Source organism: Gavialis gangeticus, unplaced genomic scaffold (assembly GCF_001723915.1).
Source record: "Gavialis gangeticus isolate Ggan-Ray unplaced genomic scaffold, GavGan_comp1, whole genome shotgun sequence".
Lineage (NCBI taxonomy): Eukaryota > Metazoa > Chordata > Crocodylia > Gavialidae > Gavialis > Gavialis gangeticus.
Window position 1 is genome coordinate 472,655 of NW_017728994.1, and position 20,062 is coordinate 492,716.

Here is a 20,062-nt window from a genome sequence, read left to right on the forward strand (position 1 = left end):
ACTAGAGGCGCATTGATACATCAATCCAATATTGAATCAGCACCGATATGAAAAAAATTGACTATCAGAAATCAGCTTTTTTTGCCTGATGTAGCTGATAACACGGCCACTAAATGTCCAGTGCATGCGTGCAGCCACAGTGGAGCACATAGGTGGTGAGGAGCAAAGCCTGGCAGCGTGGAGAACTACACCAGCTGGTAAGTTTGTTGTGGTACAAGGGGAGGGGAAAGGAAAGGGGCACTGGAGGGGCAGATCAAGGTCCCCCATGGTGAGGGAGGGAGTGGGTCTGGGGCAGGCACGGGTGCCGTCCAGCCAGGGCGGGGTGGGGTTTGGGACAGAGCTGAGGCTCCTCTGGGGGGCAGGGACACAGTGCCTGCCATGTGGATACCCCTAGAGGAGGTGGGGCTATGGGGTGTACTACAGTCACCCCAAAATTCACAGTAGCTCTCCCATAGCCCTTCTCCCAGCACCACCATTGCCCACTCCACCCGGCTTGCCTTGAGCACAGCCTGGGCCCAGCCCCCCTGCCAGGAAGAGGCTGGTGCAGCCTTCAGGCCTGAGTGCACAGTGACAGCCCTGTGCCCTGCCCATGCAGTGCCTGCCTGTCCCAGACCTACTCCCTCCCACACCACAGGGGCCTTGATCTGCCCATCCCCCCATGTCCCTTCACTCACCTCCCTCCCCCACAACAGACTTACCAGCCGGACACTGCTGCTGGGCTGCATATGGCTGATTAATAATTGGCCATCAGTATTGGCCCAAAAAATCGTTATTGATGCACCCTTATTCTTTACTGTAAGTAGCTCTTTATATGAGTTCCTATAAATTAGAAATTGCTGTTTCCTGCCACACACTTCATCAAGACACTACAGACTGCATGCAGCAGTTCACTCTCCCTCACCAAGTTCATTAGCTCTTTAGCAAAAAGCTCATCTGTGGCTGTGAGAGAATTAATATTGGACTGTGGCTCTGCTGTTTGTATCCATGGAGAGAAATGGCAGCCATCTGGGCAGGCATGAGTCACAGCATCTGCTTGTTCTGTTCTACCTTGCTTCTATTTCAGTAAAGACCAGCTTTCCCACTTAAATATGCACCCCAATTTTGAAGGGCTCATTTGGTGGGGGGCTGGGAAGAGGGGGGAAGATGTTGTGTGGTATGCAAGTAAATATGGTTATTTTTTAGCATAAAGACTGCTAGATGATAACTAATTTATACAGCTCATGTTAGAGATAGCCTTTCTATTGGTGGGTTCGGAAAAAAACAAACCAAACCCTGAGTGAGTATATGCTTGTGCATTAATATGGATTCAATGCATTTAATCCATATGGCCACAAATATTATTCACATATTTCTATCATATACAAAGTGTCTGAGATTTTTAAAGCTTATTTTTGGATTATTATTTGAAATCTACCACTTACAAAATTGCAAACAAAAATTATTTTCTCTATGAATATTTTTTTTCTCATTTTCTTGCAGTTTTGGACTTGGCAATATGATTTGCATATCAGTCACAGCGCAGAATTAGACAACCCTAGACAGAGTACAGAACTATTGTTTTTCTCTCAACTGTTTTCCTCTACAGTGTCTTTGCCATTTTATTTCTTAAAAATACATAGTTACCCTTATTCTAAGTCTGGCAGACTCCACACCAGCTGGTGGTCCTGCAATAGACACCTGGAAATTGAGAACATATAAAATTACGTATAGTGTTCTTATGAAGTATCTGAGGAAAAAACCTCCAAATGTTTACATTCTCTTTAGATATTTTTTGTTCTGAAAGCTTACAGTAAGCAATTGGGAGGAATCCCTCCCCTGGAAGCCTGTTATCAAAATACCAATATAACTAGTCAGAACTAGCACTACAATTTCTATTCTAAGAGAGCACATTTTAATGTTGAACTCTATACATAATAAAATTATGTTATATTTATTATTTATACATTCAATCCTGGTTCATCCTGGGTGCTTTACTGAACTTGAAGAAATTAATGTTATAATGAAAGTCTGAAAAATACATATTTAACTTAAAATTGACATAGAAAAAAACTGATGTATTCAAAGCGTAATCAGTATTTATCTTTTTAATAAATTGTTATGAGATGAAGATTTTCATGGGAAAAACCTGATAAAAGAAAAAGTTTTTAGTTTCACTTGGAATAAACCAATGAATTTCCATACTAAATTTTATATAAACAACGTATTTCCCTAAACATCAAATGTTTAGTGAAAATAATCACACCAGAAATGTTTAGTATTTTGAAAAAAAATAGTAATACTTTTATATTTATGTAATACATTCCATATTCTATATATGTGATCCAATTGATTTATATAGAATTACATACATTTATAATATACACAAAATATTAAGTAATACTTACTTGATTGCTTTTTTCTGCTTGGTTATTCCTATTTGAGTCTGGAAAGTGGATGTGACATCCTGTTTCTTCCATTACTTTTTTAATGTTATTGCCACCTTTACCAATTACATGAGAATGTTCTGTATGTGAAACATCCATCTTCAAGGTGACCCTGTTACTCTAAAAGTCAAAGACTCTATTATTTTTGGATTCTTTTAGAATAGAGTATCTGAGCATTAGTGTTCTTCAGTAAATGGAATTTAAACAATTATGTAAAGCATTCTGAAAATCTAATTTCATCAGTGACTTAACATCAACTGAAGCACACCAAGTACCATGACCATATTGTCATAAGGAAATCATATGGAAATAAACATATTAGGCTCCTGTACCATGAGTCTCACAAATGACAAAATGAGGGGACTGAGAAGTACGGCAGAGACAGCTGCCACTTGACATTTTCAATTTACTTAAGGTAGGAGGGTTTTTTTGGGGGGGGGGGGGGTTAAACAAACTTCCACGCTATTGGAAAAACGGGTTAATTTTCTAACATCATACCTTTTGAATTCTTATTATATGTTTTTTGTGGGAAGTATTTAATTGTGCCAATTTAAATTAAATATATGGAAGTTTAATGTAAACAAAATTTTGAACTCCACGTGCACAATAGAATATTATTAACTAGGAGGAGTGGTTTAATATAATAGTATATTCTACCCCAGAGATCCCAGCTGGTGATCTTTACTTTGTGGATCAAAAGGTCATTGTGTCAATAAGGAAAAATGACTCTTTTTAGCTTCAGTCTGGATGAACATAAGAAATGCTTACATGTAGGCTCCAGTCCTTAAGTCTCAGAAGGGAAAAAAAAAACCTTAGCAACATTTAGAAAACAGAACAATATTATTTTAAAAAAAACAAAAGTGAAGCTTTACAAGGTTTTAAAACAAGAAAAGGGTTTTTGGTACTTTTTATACAACATTTAAAATAGGCCAATAAGGATATGTTTTTAGTTAATTTTACTTAAGATTTTTCAGTGTATAACAATCCATAGAACAGCATATGCAAAAGAGTACACAGTAAAGGAATGACTGATCTGAAGATTACCCAACAGACTTTAAATGTCAGTAGATGGCACAGAATTCCTGTCCCTCACAATCCCAGGAGCAAGTCTGGTGGAGAGGAGAAAGCCCTGCTTTCCCAACTCAGCAAGACCCATCCCCTCGCAATCATAGGCCTGAGTCTGGCTAAGTGGGGAACCCTGACTTCTCTGCTTATGGAGAGGTGCCATAAGAATCCCTAGGATGCCTCTCTGTAAGCAGAAAAAGCTGGGCAGATGCTCTAGGGGCTTGAAAAGCCTTCAAGCCCATGGAGCAACTGCCTGGGTTGGCTGGAGAATGCAAGCAGCTCAGGCTGGCCATACTCACTCATCACAAATCTAACAGATGTCTGCCACAATAAAGTGGCAGAGTTTATTCTTCCCTTTTGCCTTTTACCTGAGTTTCCTTTGATGTGGCTTGAAAAAGGGTAGTGACAATTATTTGCTCGTAATTTGTGCCACCATATTAATTTTTTTTATGGTGGCATAAATGAGATGTCAGGCCACATGTGCTTCCAATCTTACAGAATCAGAGGCATAATCTTAAGGTCCTTCCTTCAGACTATTATATGGACCCTCTTGGTGCTTCCACAAGACCCTGGCCATTCGTCCTAAACCCTGCACATCTCATAGTTCTCTCTCCCCCCTTACCTTGCCCTCTAGTTTTCTGCCAGCTTGTCATCCCTCATGACCACAGAGAGTTAAACCACCGAAGCCCATAATGTAATAAGTATGAAACACCAGGCACTGGCAAGACCACCACACCAAAACATAACTGGTGCTTTAAAAGCAAGCCATTTGGGAGTTATGATGAGTAAAAGAGAAAAAGCAGGAAACCGTTCAGGAAGTGACATCACCTCAAGTCTCACAAATGTCTTCTCAGATGTGCTGCATGCCAGTATAGAAGCTGACCTACTGTAAAAGTTAATGTTATTCAATATCACTGAGATTCTATTGAGTACAATATAGGGAAAGTTTCCAGTTCTGTGATGATTATGCAGCCATTATCTTTATTTTTTTGCAAGACTATTTAGATTCAATTTTAGATTGATGGAGGTCAGATTATTTCTGCTGATCTTGTAATTTTTAAATGTAGTATACGTTTCTCTCTAGTGAATTGATCGTTACACACCTGAACCTTCATAAAATAAATTAACAAAATTCCAGCAGGTTCCACCTTTACCATTTTTGTATATCTCATCCCTATGGCACATCTCAGTGCAGAGACTTTTTAAAAAGACTTTTACTGACAAATTTTAATGTAAAATGTCAATAAAAATGACAACCCCCTCACAATTTCAGCATGCTACTATACATGCTGTGTGACAAAAATATACACCTGAATAGAACTTTCTTCTTACTTTTGTGTCTAAGACAGACATGATCCTCTCTTTAGCTTCTTTAACATTTTCTTTTCTTCCAGAGACTTTAATATGTGGATCTATACAAATAGAAATAGAAAATAGTAAACAACATATTAAAACAAGTAGTAAGCAAAAGACATGGAAACATTACCAAAATTTTACTAACATGCTTTGAACAATTTACTTTAAATTAGAAATTCTTTTCACAATTTATTTTAAGAAACAGCTATTAGGGATGTATTAAAGTTTAGAAATCAGTTACAATACTAATCTCTGCCTGCTGGAGTCAGCTAAATTACTGACACATACTATTCCGTTCATTCACTCGACCAGTTTTTTCCATAGGGTTATTACTAAATGTATTGTGTGCCATGATATCTCAGAAGTAATTTTGCTTAAATCAGAAAAAGTGAAATGCAAGAATCCACAAAGTAATCTACTATAGCGCAGCGTATATATGTAACAAACCTGTATCAAAAGGTTTCTCTGGATTAATTCTAATGAAGAATAACTAACAACCCCTTCTGATGCCAGCTTATGCTTCTAAGACTCAGAACCAAATCTATAGACACTAGCCAGCACATGGTACCTTGTTTTTCATCAGTTCCTATAACTGCCTTCTAAGTATGAGGATTTACATTAAAAGCTGCTTCTACCTAAAAGAATTTTCCAATTTAATCTTACTCATGTAGCTATATTAAATGACAATCTGTACAAATACAAAATAACTGCCACTCTTGGATTTTACACTTAGAGGCATTACATTTTGAAGTGGTATTTACAACTCATATTTTATCACTTTACTTAAATGTTTGTCTAATCAGATCTAAAGTACTGGATACGAACCATTTTAACCGTAAGATATTTTAAGTACATATTAAACATAACACCAGTGACAAATTATGAGACAGGGTACAATGACAATTTAACAAACTTCGGGGGTTAAATCCTGAAGTCCATACTTGGTCATGATGCACATTGAAGGATTTTGCCTGTGGAACTTAATTTGGACTTGGAAGTAAACCAAGATTCAATTAACTGGAAATTGTACATTATATAAGATGGCAGCACCATCTGGTGTCCAGAAATGTGAACTACCATAACACAACTAGAAGTGGGCCCAATTCCAAAAATTCTAAATGTTCAGGTATCTGAAATCCTGATCTGGATTTGCAGCTCTGGCCCCATGCCTGTCTCTCCTCTCCATAACAAACACTATCAATATGCCCTATAATATGTATGAACATTTACCTGGGTGAAAACAGATGTTGAAAAAATTAATTTCACTTTTTAAATTCCTTCTAGATTTGCCTGGTTTTCTGGTTTTATCGGATTGGTGGAGCTGGGTTTAAATGATAACTTTCAGCCTTAAATACTCCTTTTATCTATTTATTTATTTTTAGGGAAAAATAAGCATTACACTCTTACTTTTTTTCTAAAAACAAGGAAAAAACCCACCTATGCTACCAATGACAATTATGCAACTCAGTACCATGTTAAGCTCATTCCTTTCAAGATTACAAAGAAAGTTTGTGAGGAAAAGGAGGTTAAGGTTGTAATGACACAACAGTTCTAAGTGCATAAGAATGCTCACATATGTTGTAAGCAAGTAACATCTGCTTTGATAATCATTCTTTCCACCAGGAAAGGACAAATTTTATTAAGCCAAAATCACAATTCTACTTTTTCATTACATATGTGAAATAATGTTGTCCAACTGATGTAATTCCATTTTTTTTTTAACCGTTTGAGGTTAAAACATGCACCTGAAATTTAAATTAAATGATAACCAATAAATCCCCCATAATACTGAATTACTGAACAAAAAATGTCCATTTAGTTTCTCTACAAATTGCTCCAAAAGTTATGCATTAATGGTAATATTCACTTCCAGATCATTGATGAAAATGTTGAAGTAGAAACATTAATGTGTACTGTATTTAAAATAGGAACAGTGGTAACACCAATTAAAAATACTCAATGAATTACAAGTTGGGAGGAAGGGACTTGGATGCATCAGTGAATAAAAACAAAACAGTGAATTATTGATATACAGATAAGCAGAGGTACAACTACTGATTTAGCAAATATCCACCACATTGGTGGACAAAGTATGTATTTCCTATTGATTTGTAACAATGGTTTTGAACAAGTAAAAAGTAGCAAAAGGAGAATACAATTAAAATTCCAAAAGACCATCTGGATTTGTCATACAGATTATGACACTGGGAGAATGCGAAAGCCTGAAAGGGGGTCAAGAAACTTTCCTGGTCTTTTGCTACCTTGCAACATCAAATGTAAGCATAAATGACTCTTCCTTCTCATGGTCTTAATGATGCAGCAGTTGTAAAGACTAGTATTGCTCAAATGCAATTTTATATATACACTGAAAAATGACTGAAAACAACATTATAGGCCTTCCTGTATGTGCCTGGGCCACTGCTTCATCTAGCATTCTGAGTTTCTCTGCTAACCCAAAAACTCAGCTTGATATTTGAAAGTCAAGCTGGGATACTTTCTTCTCACTCTTCACAACATTCTTTCCTCAATTACATCTCTGCAGTCCAGTATCTTGTAATTATTTGCTCAATGATACACTGCGCTGCTTTCACCATATTTGCTTAAGTGTGACCTATTGGCATTGTTATTTGAACACAGTAAGACATTTCCTTGATGATGTACAGGAGTATTTTTGATTGTATTCATCCTTTTGAAGCGTTCTTTGATACTCTGCACTGCTGACAAGAATACAAACTTTAATTAATGTCAGCAAATATGACTAGGGCAAAAAAAAGCTTATCTAGTGAGTAGGTGTTGTTCACATAGAGGCACTTCAACAGAGACTGCAGGCACAGCAAGGTCTGCCTGGCTTCCCCTTGTCCCCCCACCCCCTCACTGCTCAAGCAGAGATCCCCCCCATCCCTTCCATCTCCCACAGCACAAATCCCAGCCCCACAGACCCTAACCAGCATGTGGTATACTAGCTAATGCTGGGCGGTATCTGCATGTGTGTGTTTCCAATTTCACTGGGACAGGGCAAAGGCAGACAGAATAAAGGGAGACAGGACAGTGTCCACTTAGGGCTTTTTAGAGCTAATCAACAGGTCAGCTAGTAATATCCCTCTGTTCCTTCCTTGGAAAAAGCTGTTTTAAGAAGAACTTGAACTAATGAGAGAGGCTTTTGTTTTCTTGATGGGCTGCTAAATACTGTGTTATCAGCACCCTGCTGGCTTCCTTGCCTGTCAGGTTTGCTGCAGACAGTATGAAAAAGCAGGGAGAGGAAGATTGCAAAGCTCAGTATCATTAACAGATGCATTAAATGCACACAAACAGTCCTCCCACCCCTGTTCCCCTTTGCCTCACAGTGCTAGCTAGGGGTAACATTTCCGCCCCTTCAGCAACAGGCAGGGAAAAGCCTAGGACTGTACAGCCAGGGTGGGGTTTTAAACCCCTCCCTAATCAGATCGTCCTGCTAGGGCCTGGCCATACCCCGCCTCAGCTCAGCATTATGGAAGGGAAGGGAAGGGAGGACTGCTCTAGCGCCTGCAGTCTTCTAACGTGAGCCACTGCAGTCATGTGCCTGCATTTCCTTGCTCCAGAGGGAATGTCTGTGCACTTCCAAATTAGTTCAACATAGGTAGCTTAGACTAACCTGCAAAGACTGAATCAATTCAGGCTCAGGCTTTTTGAATGTCTGTCCCGTCGCTAGCCTAAGAGACATCTAAGCACTACCATATCTTCATCACTTTTCTCATTTATAATAAAATTTTCACATTCAAATATAGAAGTGCTGAGCACAGCCTGGCATAATTCCATTATAATGCCCATAAATTTGACATTACCCATTTAAAACAAAACCACAGTTCTATCACTTTAAGAAAAAATGCCAGTGCTTTACAAAATTTGGCTACAGAAGCTGTCTTATTAAATCCAGATAAAAATGATATTTTCAACAAAAAGGTCATGTTTTTGTATATACTGATGTAACTGTTCATCTTGCTAGTGGCAAAATACTCCCATTGACTTCAACAGAAATTGGATTTTAAACTCATTTTGATTTGTTCACATTGTTTTTGCTCAGAAAACACTTTATCCTATCTTCTTTTTCCTTCCTTCTCCCAAGGAAAAGGTTTACAGCATTAAAATGATTTCATTTAAATTCTTATTAACGAGGGTATAACTTAGTAAGCATTAATTAGACTATTCATTGATCTATTTAAAAAATGCTTTAAAAAAAAAAAAGATATGGTGTCATGAAAATCCCTAGGGGCAAATTAGGAGCCAAATACCTTAAAATTTTTGTTTCAGAGCAGTGGTGCTCAACCTTTTGGCCCCATGGCTGGGTGAATGGTGTGGGGCCAGGACATGGGATTGGGTCCTGTACCACCGGGATCAGACCAGGCTTGATTTAGCATGTAGGGTCACACTATCCTGCCTGCCAGGTTCCCCATGTATCCAGAAATTTGGCAACGGGGGAGCAGCAATTAATGTTGCCACTACTCTCCTGTGGCCAGATATGCAGATCTATGGGGAGCTCAGTGGGTCAGATGACAAAGCAGCGCAGGTTAGATTTGGCTTGTAGGCCAGGGTTTCAACACCCCTAATCCACAGGGTTTATTTCTTGTTCTTCAAACGTCATCTTAAAATTACCGAACAAGAAATGCCCAATTGTTCTAAGGTGGCAGACAGTCCTGATGATTCATACAGGGACTTCTCATGCTTCTGAATTCAGGCTGTAACAATTTGTGCCCTTAAAACCAGGCATTATACAAGGTTATTCCAAAGAACCTTATTGTATGGTAACATTGGTTCTGGGAATTCTGCAAATTCTAAGTGAAAATGCTCACATTTTAGGTTGACTGTTTCAAGTATAGCACACTGAAGTTAAGCATGTGATGTTAGAATGCTAATTCTGGATTTTCCATGACAAGAATCATACTTTAAAAAGTTAGAATGAGGGGGAAAAAAGGGTGCTTGAGTTCTGAATTGCTGGATGCTGAACAGCTGGAAATTTGCAAATGGTCTTTGCTACACATTTATGAGAAAAGCATGTCAGCTGCATGGAAGCAGAGGTTCTAATTCTTAAAGAAGTTAAAATCTACAAAGCTTGAAAGAATTTTGCTTCTTGAGTGTTATAACTGCAGTAGTATTTTCCCCAAGACACCATGTGTTCCATTTTAATGGACAGTATTTTTCTCCCTGCCAACAGAATGTAAAGGATTAGTCTAACATCAATAGGAGTTCTCTCCCCAAAGAATGAGTGAATTTATGGATAGTAGAACTGCATATATACACAAAACATGTATATACATATATTATTTCATATTTAGATTTATCACATGAAATATTAGAAAGCTACAGTCTCGTGAATGTAAGAATAATCTCAGGAGGTGGTTTGTAACATTCTTCAGTTTGTTGGACTCTTGCCTTGAAGTAGGTATAGGCTACCTCTATCCTCACTCCCTTCAATCCTTAGCATAGTAACTATCTCCTTTTTGTTTATATTTTCCACCCTCTACCATCTGTGGTTCTGCGAGGCCAGGTCTTGTGTTTGAGCTGAGTTAGAAGGTAGGAAGCCTGAGTATGCAGTCCTGTATAATATTTAAACTGTTTCCATGGACATCTGTGGGAGCAACATTAACAGAAGCCGATCACAGCATTAGCAAATGCTACAAAATTACAGCTAAAAAGTGCAAGAGATGATTTAAGGTATTCTAGTAGGGCTGTGCGAAGCTTCAGTTGCAGATTTGATCTGGAGGAGATATGGCCTGATTCGGCAGCTGAATCTCCGAATCTGAATTGAATCGAGAGACCAATAAACATGTCCAAAATTGATTCAGAGAGATTTTGAGATCTGATTTGGGCAGTTCCCGCTCACTGCTGCAGGGAGCTGGACCTGGACTCTGGGCCAGTAAGTAGTGGGCTGGGAGGCTGGAGGAGGAGGGAGGGGACCATGGGTGGGGACCCCCACCAGGTCCTATTCCCTGCTTGCTTCTCTAGCCTCCCTGAGTGCCCCCAACCCCAGCCTGCTCTCCCAGCCCCGTCAATGGCTGCCCTGCCTGGTCCCAGCATCCCAGTTCTTAAAAAAAAAGGCCTATACTCACCAGCTGCTGCAGTGACCATCAGGGCCTCTGGGGACTCTTGGCAGAGCCCCCCACACAGCATGGGGCAGTGGGGGGCAGCAGGGATCGCCCCCTCCCCTGACCTGGCAGGAGCTGGTGAGTGTGGACCTTTTTTATTTTTTAAATGACACGATGCTGGGGCTAGGCAGGTAAGCCATTGATGGGGCTGGGAGAACAGGCAGGGGGGATAGAGCCTGTTCAATTTAGATATTCGTCCGAATGGATTCGGGACAGTGATTCAAATCACCAAATTGAATCACTGTCCCCTGAATTGGCTGAATCTAAATCTGAAGAGAATACTAGCCGCTTTGCACAGGCCTATATTCCAGCTATCTGAAAATCCCAGTAAAGACTGAGATGAGACAAACTACTCCACCTCCTCCCTTTTTGGGGAGAGGAGATGGTGTTAGGTACGCTTTGGGAAGTTCTAGTCCTGCAGAATTTCTTATCCCAAACAATCAATATCAGACACAGACAAAGGGCATACCCTTCCACTAGGTTTCATTGCATTTGCAGTCAGAGTCCTAAACGTAAGTCATGTTTACTCAGCTTGGAAACCTGGACTCATTTTTCATTTGCTTTATTGCTGCCAGACTTCCTGTCTCCACCATTACAAGCCTTTAACTTAAAGGCCATCAGCCTACCCATTGTGTATCCATCCAAGATTGAGGCCCTTCTATGGTTGTCAGTAAACACATTTGCACACTCACAGATGTTGGTCTCCAATGCAAACAATCATCCCTTCTCAAGAGATTGGACTAAAACCGATTATCAGTATGGAAATCCTTCCTTACGAAGAGAAATAAAAACCATGAAACTATATAAATCCATACAATAATGAATGAACAAGAAAGAACAAGGGCATCTCATTTATTTTCTAAAAATATTAAAAAGAAAAAGTAAGAGGAATAAATTCAAAGGCAAACTCATTAAAAAAACAACCCCCAAAACAAACAAACCAACCCCTATATGCATATTTTATACGTACCTTGCAGCAATAAGAACAACAGGATGTGACTGGTTGGTGCCAAAGCTAAGGAAGATTCATATTAGGCCTAGTCATTTGTATGGATGACCACATCCAGATGGTTATACTGGCTATAATTGCAGTTAGGAAAACTCTTCCCTATAAGTTGGTTCATTCCAGAATTGTTCATCATGAGTTTTCTTGTTCTTTTCTCTGAAGCATCTAGTAGACATAATAACCAAGTCTATAGGCCACTGGTATCATCCACTAAGACAGTTTAAATGTTTGTGTATGCCAGGGCAAATATCTACAGTCAGGACTTGGGATCACAGAAGCTTGCTCTGTCTGTTCCCAATACCCTGAACCTAGGTTGCATTCATACATTTAAATCATCCAGGACAAATCTTCCAGTTCTGTTTTCCTGAGAGAAAAACAAACCTGTACAGAAGTTGAGAAGCAAAAAGCCTGCAGTGAGGATGCTGGGCTGCCAGAGGTCCCTAGATCATGCAGCCCAGACAGCTTTGCAGGGTTTTTTTTTTTTTTTTTTTTAAGTGAATGTAGGCAGGGAATGCCAGTGTTAGGCAAAGTGTTTGTACTATAATTGACTCCTCCAGCGTTTCCTTCCCCCGGTGCTGTGCTCCAGCCCAGATCTGACTGGGCAGGAAACATGCTTGTATGCTTCTTGGCACCCAGGTGCTCCAGTGTGATTCAGACAGGGAAAAAGCTAGGAGCAGAACATGCCCCTTAAGTGCTTCAGTGCTGGGCTTTTCCAGCCTGAAGCACTCAGGGGCTATGTTCTGATCCCTGCTTGGCTGGGACTGAGGGACAGCAAGAGAAAAGCAGCAAAGCAGAATGACTGCCTCTACAGAAGTTTGGTCTCCTGAGAGATATTCTCTGGAGAGCCACTTCACGCAGGTTGTTCCCTAATTATTTTCCTCTCCAAGTGGCCACTTTTACTCTGGGAGAAAAGCTATGAACTTCTGTACACTTGTGGTTTCTCCTGAGAGAGCAGGGACTCTCCCTGGAGAAACTGAATGTCTGAACTGTCTAGTCTGAGATTTCCCCAGATGGAAAAACAGGGGGTATTAGAAGCATTTTTGTGTTGGGGTTCTCCTTTTTTCAAATATAGCTAGTCTATTTTAAGAATAAAACAGAAAAAACAGCTTACTTTTATTCAAATTTATACTCAAACAATATTCCAGTAGCGTGTACTGGGCTTTACTTTAATAAGCCCTTGGATCTTTGCAACACAACATATAATAAAATACTACCAAAAAGGAAAACTGGTTCAGGCACTGGAATGTTACTACAGGGATTTCGATCAATTCTGGCTCTGCCACAGATTGTGTGCAACTCCAAGCAAATTACTTAATCTGTGCCCACAACCAAAATCTGTTAAAAACAGAAAAAACAAATACCACCCCCCACAAACTAACAGAAATCCTCAAAACAAAAACCACTCCCTCACTCCCAGGAGTATAACAATATGGTCAGTCCCCACCACAGAAGGGGTTTGTGAGGATAAACTCATTACATCTTTAAAGCACCTGATCTATCATGATAGAGTTCATAAGGTACCTAGATAGATATGATTAATATTTGTGGAGTTACACCGTTAAATTAAAAACTAAGTGCAAGGGCATGACACCTGATATGCAGAGAAAGCAGTCACTTCTGAACTGATTTTAAACCAGTTATCTTAGACATCATTAGTAGTCTGGCCATAGAAGCATAGAACTTTGTGCAACTTCAAACTTGCCTGAGATTTTGAATTTGAGTTCAGATAGTGAGTAGTGTCTTCATAGTAGATGCATCCTATTGCTTATAATATTGTAGTGGAAAGAGATCCATTTATTACAGTAGAAGGAGGAACTTGTAATAAAGATGCCTTTGGGAAGAGCTCCAACCTGATGACTGTGGTGGAAAAATAAATTGTTAAAGGCTTCTCTTTCTTCTGCCTCTCTCTTCTTTCCTTCTTATTTTGTCTCCTCAGGAAGATCCTTAGAAGAATATCTGTGCTGATCTGGCACAAAGCCAGTTGAGAATGCATAAATTCCTATCAGTCTGCTTCTGTCACCAGTTATGTGAAAGCAGCAATGCTGCATCATTAGTATTAAATACGAATTGTTAAAAAGGTTCAGTGTTTATCAAACCTTCACCAGGTAGGCCCTGCTAGATAGTTTTTTTAAAGAATCGTAAATGTCCACAAATGCTGCTTCAAGTATGGTAGCTGTCTAAATGGTCTTGTGACAAAAAATACACAGAAAACAGAGTAAACTTCACTTCTAAAAATAATTATTTCATTATAATAAATGCATTAGGAAACCAAATCTTCATTCCCATCAACAACCACAAATATATCATGGCACAATACAAGAGGTTAGAGAAAAGTTTTGTATTGTATAAATAAACTGAAATATAGTTAAATATTATGCAAATTTACAAGAGAGATTACCTGGGCATATTATACCTGGAGAGAAAAGTACTGGTGACTGGATTTCTGGATCCAATGACAAGGAAAATGAAGTTGAAAAGAGAGCTGCTCTTTAACAACAACAACAAAGCTGAATTAAGACAAGAAACAGATAATAGAATCTAGGGTGAATAAAAGTAAAACAAAAAGACAGTCAAAGTGACCAGATTTGGAGGGAGAAGGATTAGGCCAAGGTGAAGAAGGAAATCTGAAAAGAAGAAAGGAGAGCCAATTAATTGCAATCAGTATAGAGCTACATTTATTGTAATTTCTATTACAATGATTTACGTTATTCTAAAATTAGAAACAGCTTAGTTGCCATACCATTTAAAAAGTTCAAATTAGATGTTACAATTTTATTTTTCCCTTTAAAGTAATATTGTTAAGAACTTTCTATAATCACATTAGGATATGGGAAGCCCCATGCTGTGCTGGAATACTGCAACATCTTGGGGGGTTACTCCTCAACCTCATACCTAATGAAGCAGCCAAAGTGAGGCAGTATTTCAGCACAAGACGAGCTAGGGTATGTCTTGTTGCTGAATTATGGAACCAATTACTTCAAGGTTTTTTACTGAACGGTCAGACATCAGTACACCTCTCAAAGCACATACACAGGACTACAAAGCAGGAAAACATGAGAAATAGTGTGTTTGGTGGGAAGAAGGAAGCCTAAATGTTAGCAGATTTATAGAAAAAAAACACTTAAACTCAGGGGGAGGGATTTTTGTGGGTGATACATTTTATTGGACCAACTGCTTGGTTCAGATGCAAGCTTTTGAACGCCATGCATTTTTCTTCAGGTCTATGCCAACCTGGCAGTTGGTCCTCTCCTCTTGCAAAATTCCTTGACCATCACAGGTGGCAACATGCTTAATTTAAAAAAAAACAAAAAACAAAAACAAAACAAAAACAAAAAAAACAAACAGTAAAACGTTATGACATTTCCTCCAAATGAATTTAAATGTCTCAGGCCTTGTCTTCATCGTAGTTTCTTTCATTATCTGCTCATTAAAAGTACTTTTAATCTTTATGCCTCTAGACTGTTGCTATACTTTCTAATGTCCTGTTGGTCTAACAGACTACATTCAATACGGCTATGATTTTCTGATTTAAGGGTTAGAATTAACGCTTTATTAGTATGCATGAACAGTTGGGACAAATCACACAGCAGAGTACTGAAACAAATACAATTGATGCAACAGGACAGAGACCATCTTCTGTGCAAAGCTAGGCTAAAAATGAAAGAAATGGAAAGAAATAGTAGCCAATGTTTTATTGCACAACAGTTGTAAAGGTAAGGTTAACCAAGTTGCACTATTCTTGTTTGTTTTGTTTACAAAAATAAGTACTGATTTTATTTACCTTATTTTTGTATTGGTAGGTTGGTAAAATTGATAGAATTTTTGTGGGACAGTATAGGATGGAAAAACTGCTGCAGTCACCACAAAGTCCCTACTCAGTCCCCATCCCCAAAAACTGTTTTGTTTTGTTTCAAAATAACTACCTTTCATTTACCTGCTAAACAGAATGGTTATCTGTTTCTTGGAGCCTGCCCTTTCCTGTCTAGTACAATACATACTGTTACCCAAAGCAGTCCTGGCTATATAGAAACCTGGTAGTAGATTCTATTTTCAGTCTAAGTGAGGCTACGCAGCTGGGAAAAGAATTCCTCAAGAATTGCACCATCAAACCCATTTTATACTTAAGATATATAGATGTCATCATTATCATTTGGACTGAAAACCTGCAGTCTCTGATTTGCATCACAAATTCAATAATCATCATCCTTCCATCAGACTCTCTTGAATACTCCAACACCAACATTTCCTTTTTAGACATTATGATCAATACCCAGAATGGTAAAATATAACCTGCCATATACAAAAAACCCATGGACCAACATGCATATCTACACAGAACCAGTAATCACCCTAAATATGCTAAAAAAGCTGTAATATACAGCCAAGCCCTCTGATACCACCAAATTTGCACTGAGAAGAATGTCCATGATCATCATCTTGCAAACCTCAAAAGGACTTTCACCCAACAAGGATACTCCTCCAGAGACATAGATTACACTTTTGAAAGAGCCACCCAGATACCATGTGAAAAATTGCTGCAGTGCAAAAAAGAAAACCCCCATAAATTGCGCACCTTTCGTTATGACATATAATGAACCTTGGAACCTATATGAAAAATCCTCAAAAAATTGCAACCCATAGTAAAAGATGACCCAATTCTTAAAGACATCTTTCCTGAAATGCCTTTAAACAAGCACTGAACCTTACTAACCTCATCACCAGAAGCATACTTCCTATGGACCAAAGCACACCAAACAGATCCGGACCATGATGGGACAAGAAATTTGAAATCTGCCAACACTCCCATAATAACTAACCCCCACAACAGAACCATCACCATTCCTGAATCGTAGATCTGTTCTTCCAGAAATGTAATCTCTCTCCTCCAGTGCACTAAATGCCCAGTTGGAAAATATGTAGGAGAAACCAAGCAACAACTGCATACCAGAATGAAAGCACACTGAAAATATATCAAAGACAAAAATATCCAATTACCTGTGGGTGCATACTTCTCACAAGACAACCACTCCCTCTCCAATTTCTCAGTTTTAATCCTCAAAGGGAATTTACAAAATGCCTTCTGTAGATGAGCCTACAAACTTCACTTCATAAATCTACTTGAGAAAAAAAATTACGGACTAAATATCGATATTGGATTTATGGCACTAACATCTAATACCCCAGGTAACCTGTCTGCATTTTACCACCTACATTCTATCACTAGTTCTCCATTCTCCCCTCCACCCCCCACACCTACCTGTCTCTCACGTATTGTCTCCCATTTCCTCTGATGCTCACTGCCACGTATTTGCATTTTCACAGACCTGCACTTTGCATATTGGCTTCTAGTCCACTACATAGAACACATAACACCAGCAGACTCTCCCTATTGCCTGAAGAAGGGTGTTTGTGCCTGGAAGTTTGCAAAGAACAATTTTTCCAACCATTTATCTGGTGTAATAAAAGATACCACATTTACCCAAAGAAACTTGTCTGCCATCAATTAACCATTTAACTGATAGAATTAGAGGAAGTTAAACTGATAATTTAAAATGATATTTATATCCCTGATAGTTGTTTTTGTGCCCTCTAAACTATTTTAGTGGTAGACAGAAACACGGAGAGATATTGTGTTCAAATAATTGGGAGATTACCCTAACAACAACATAGTGAAATATAATAAAAATAACTAAATCTGACTTATTAACCATATGAAAAAATATTAAATAAGATATTTCTTAAATGTAGAAACTGGCTAATATTTTTAATCACCTGGATTGAAATTTTGATAGTTTTGTTCTCAGTCTTGGAATAAAATTTAAATGTAAGCATTTCTGAATAGCTTATTATTGTCAATAAAAGGGAGGAGAGCTAAATACAACCTTTATCTTTATAAAAGGATTTTACAGTCCATTTCCTCTCAGTGGTTTAGTTTAGAAAGAGATATAATGTTTTGGCAATAAAATAGGCCCAGATGAAAGATGGATCTTGCAGAATTTATATAGATTAGGATTTGAGGGTATGTTAGAGCAGGTAGTTAAGCAGTATCCAGACTACAGTTTGACTAGTTCTGCTTGTCTTAAATAAGACACTGTCTTGTCTACCCTGGACTTCATAAACACATTAGTTGACAGATGTCATCTTAACATGACTTTAAATCGAAGTTTAGACAAATCCTTATTCAGAACTCTAGAAAACCTTAACATGACATTTGAAAAGAAATTTGCATGTGTACATTGAATGATATGGGCAGAACTGCCTGAACTATTCAGGACTGTCATCTGAAAAGATATCTGGGTCTCTGTCCCACAGGATACTTTAAATTTTAAGCCTTTAAAAATCGGGCAGTACCGTAAGAGGATAATGCCTACTAAGCATCCCTAGTGGGGATGGCTAGGTATTGGAATAGACAAAATATGTTTATATATATACAAAATCTCCACCAATAGTTACTCAGGTATAGAAAAACCAGACTGGTTGCAGAACCCTTAACCTAGGAGGACACAGGATTGGAGTGCTGGGACACTAAGCATGTCATCTAAAGTCTCATTCCCTGCCAGAGTGTAGCGATTGTTCTTGAGCTCAACGCGGCCTCTTGAAGGCTCAGATCAAGTGTATATACTGTACTTGACTTGGAGAGTGATTTAATGATACATTAAAACAGTGCAAAAATATACTTTTAGACTCAGTTAAATGTTCTCATTTCAATTTAAAATTAAAACAAGTCATAGAGTAAACATGAACACAAAGAAAATGTGGACCCAGAAATAGCTTACATTAGCACATTTTACTTCTTGTCCTAGCAACTGCTCTAGCTTACCAGTATACAGATTTGATACTACCTTGTCAAATCATCATGTATTTTACAAAATAGTGAGTAGAGTGTAATATTAACTTCAAAATGTTCACATTATACACTTTATTTCCATCATATGTGGCACAAACTACACTGGTCAACAAGTATTGTATAATTTAAAACCTCGTGCAGAAACATAACATGTAAATGCTCTTGCTGCACTCAAATATATCAGTACTAAACTATTTCCCTGTTTCATAAACCTACTTCAACTTTTGCCTAGGCTTAGATAAACTAACTCTATCCCTATTCAACCGAGTCTTTTTTTTATTTTGCAACCCTCACATCTTCCCTTCCTTTCTTTTTGTAACCAAAAGTTTAATGATAACCTATTGAATATTCTGAAAAAAACGGGGGTTAAATCAATATATAAAGAAGCTTAATGTATAAAATCTATTAGTCAATGGGTCATTTTAAATTCCTTGCAACTTATCTCCTTGTATAGACCACATTCTATGTAACTTCTGTAAATTTTATCTTGTAAGAGTGTACTGACTGGCTGTAATAATACAGTAGAAAGACTGTAATGATGTATTAAGAAAAACTGGGCTACTGCAGCTGGATATGAGCATTTAAGTATTTAAAACAAAGTAAATCCTTAGTAAAGAATAAAAAAGTAGCGCAGAAAGACAGAGATGCAGGATTCAAGAAAATGAGGATCCAATATAACAATTATTGCCTGTTTCTAATTTTTTTCCACCCATGCTCCCACTGCCTGTACCCACCTGTTTCCTATCACAGATTTTAAATCTTCCTAGAATGGAGGTACTCTTTTTTGGGGAGTTTCAATAATGATAATAATAGTGATGATACAAAAAGAAATTATGCCATTTGGGAAAGCCTAACCAAATAGGACTTCCGAATTGTTCCCTAAAATTGTCCATCTCCAAACTTTCTTGTATCATTTCTATCTCAGAGTCACAGACATTAGGACTGGAAGGGACCTCAGAAGATCATCAAGTCCAGCCCCCCGCCCGAAGGGCAGGAAGTCAGCTGGGGTCATATGATCCCAGCAAGATAAGCATCCAATTTACTCTTGAAGGTTTTCAATGTAGGTGCTTGAACCACCTCCGATGGCAGGCTATTCCAGACCTTGGGGGCTTGGACAGTAAAGAAATTCTTCCTTATGTCCAGCTTGAAACAGTCTTGCAGTAGTTTATAACCATTGGACCTCATCATCCCTTGCGGCACTATGGTGAACAAACGTTCCCCTAGATCCTGGTGGTTACCCCTGCTA

At 38.4% G+C, this 20,062-nt stretch overlaps 1 protein-coding gene across 2 annotated transcripts in view; it reads right to left on the minus strand.

The window, feature by feature from the left end:
• Window positions 1-20,062, minus strand: part of BICC1 (BicC family RNA binding protein 1) — a 278,024-nt gene that overhangs the window by 53,737 nt on the left and 204,225 nt on the right. For both annotated transcript variants that reach the window (XM_019502212.1, XM_019502213.1), the window contains exons 4-6: window positions 4,821-4,900; window positions 2,385-2,543; window positions 1,624-1,677 (exon numbers count right to left, since the gene is read on the minus strand). In XM_019502212.1, the coding sequence (XP_019357757.1) occupies window positions 1,624-1,677; window positions 2,385-2,543; window positions 4,821-4,900 (293 nt within the window). The remainder of the gene's footprint in view (window positions 1-1,623; window positions 1,678-2,384; window positions 2,544-4,820; window positions 4,901-20,062) is intronic.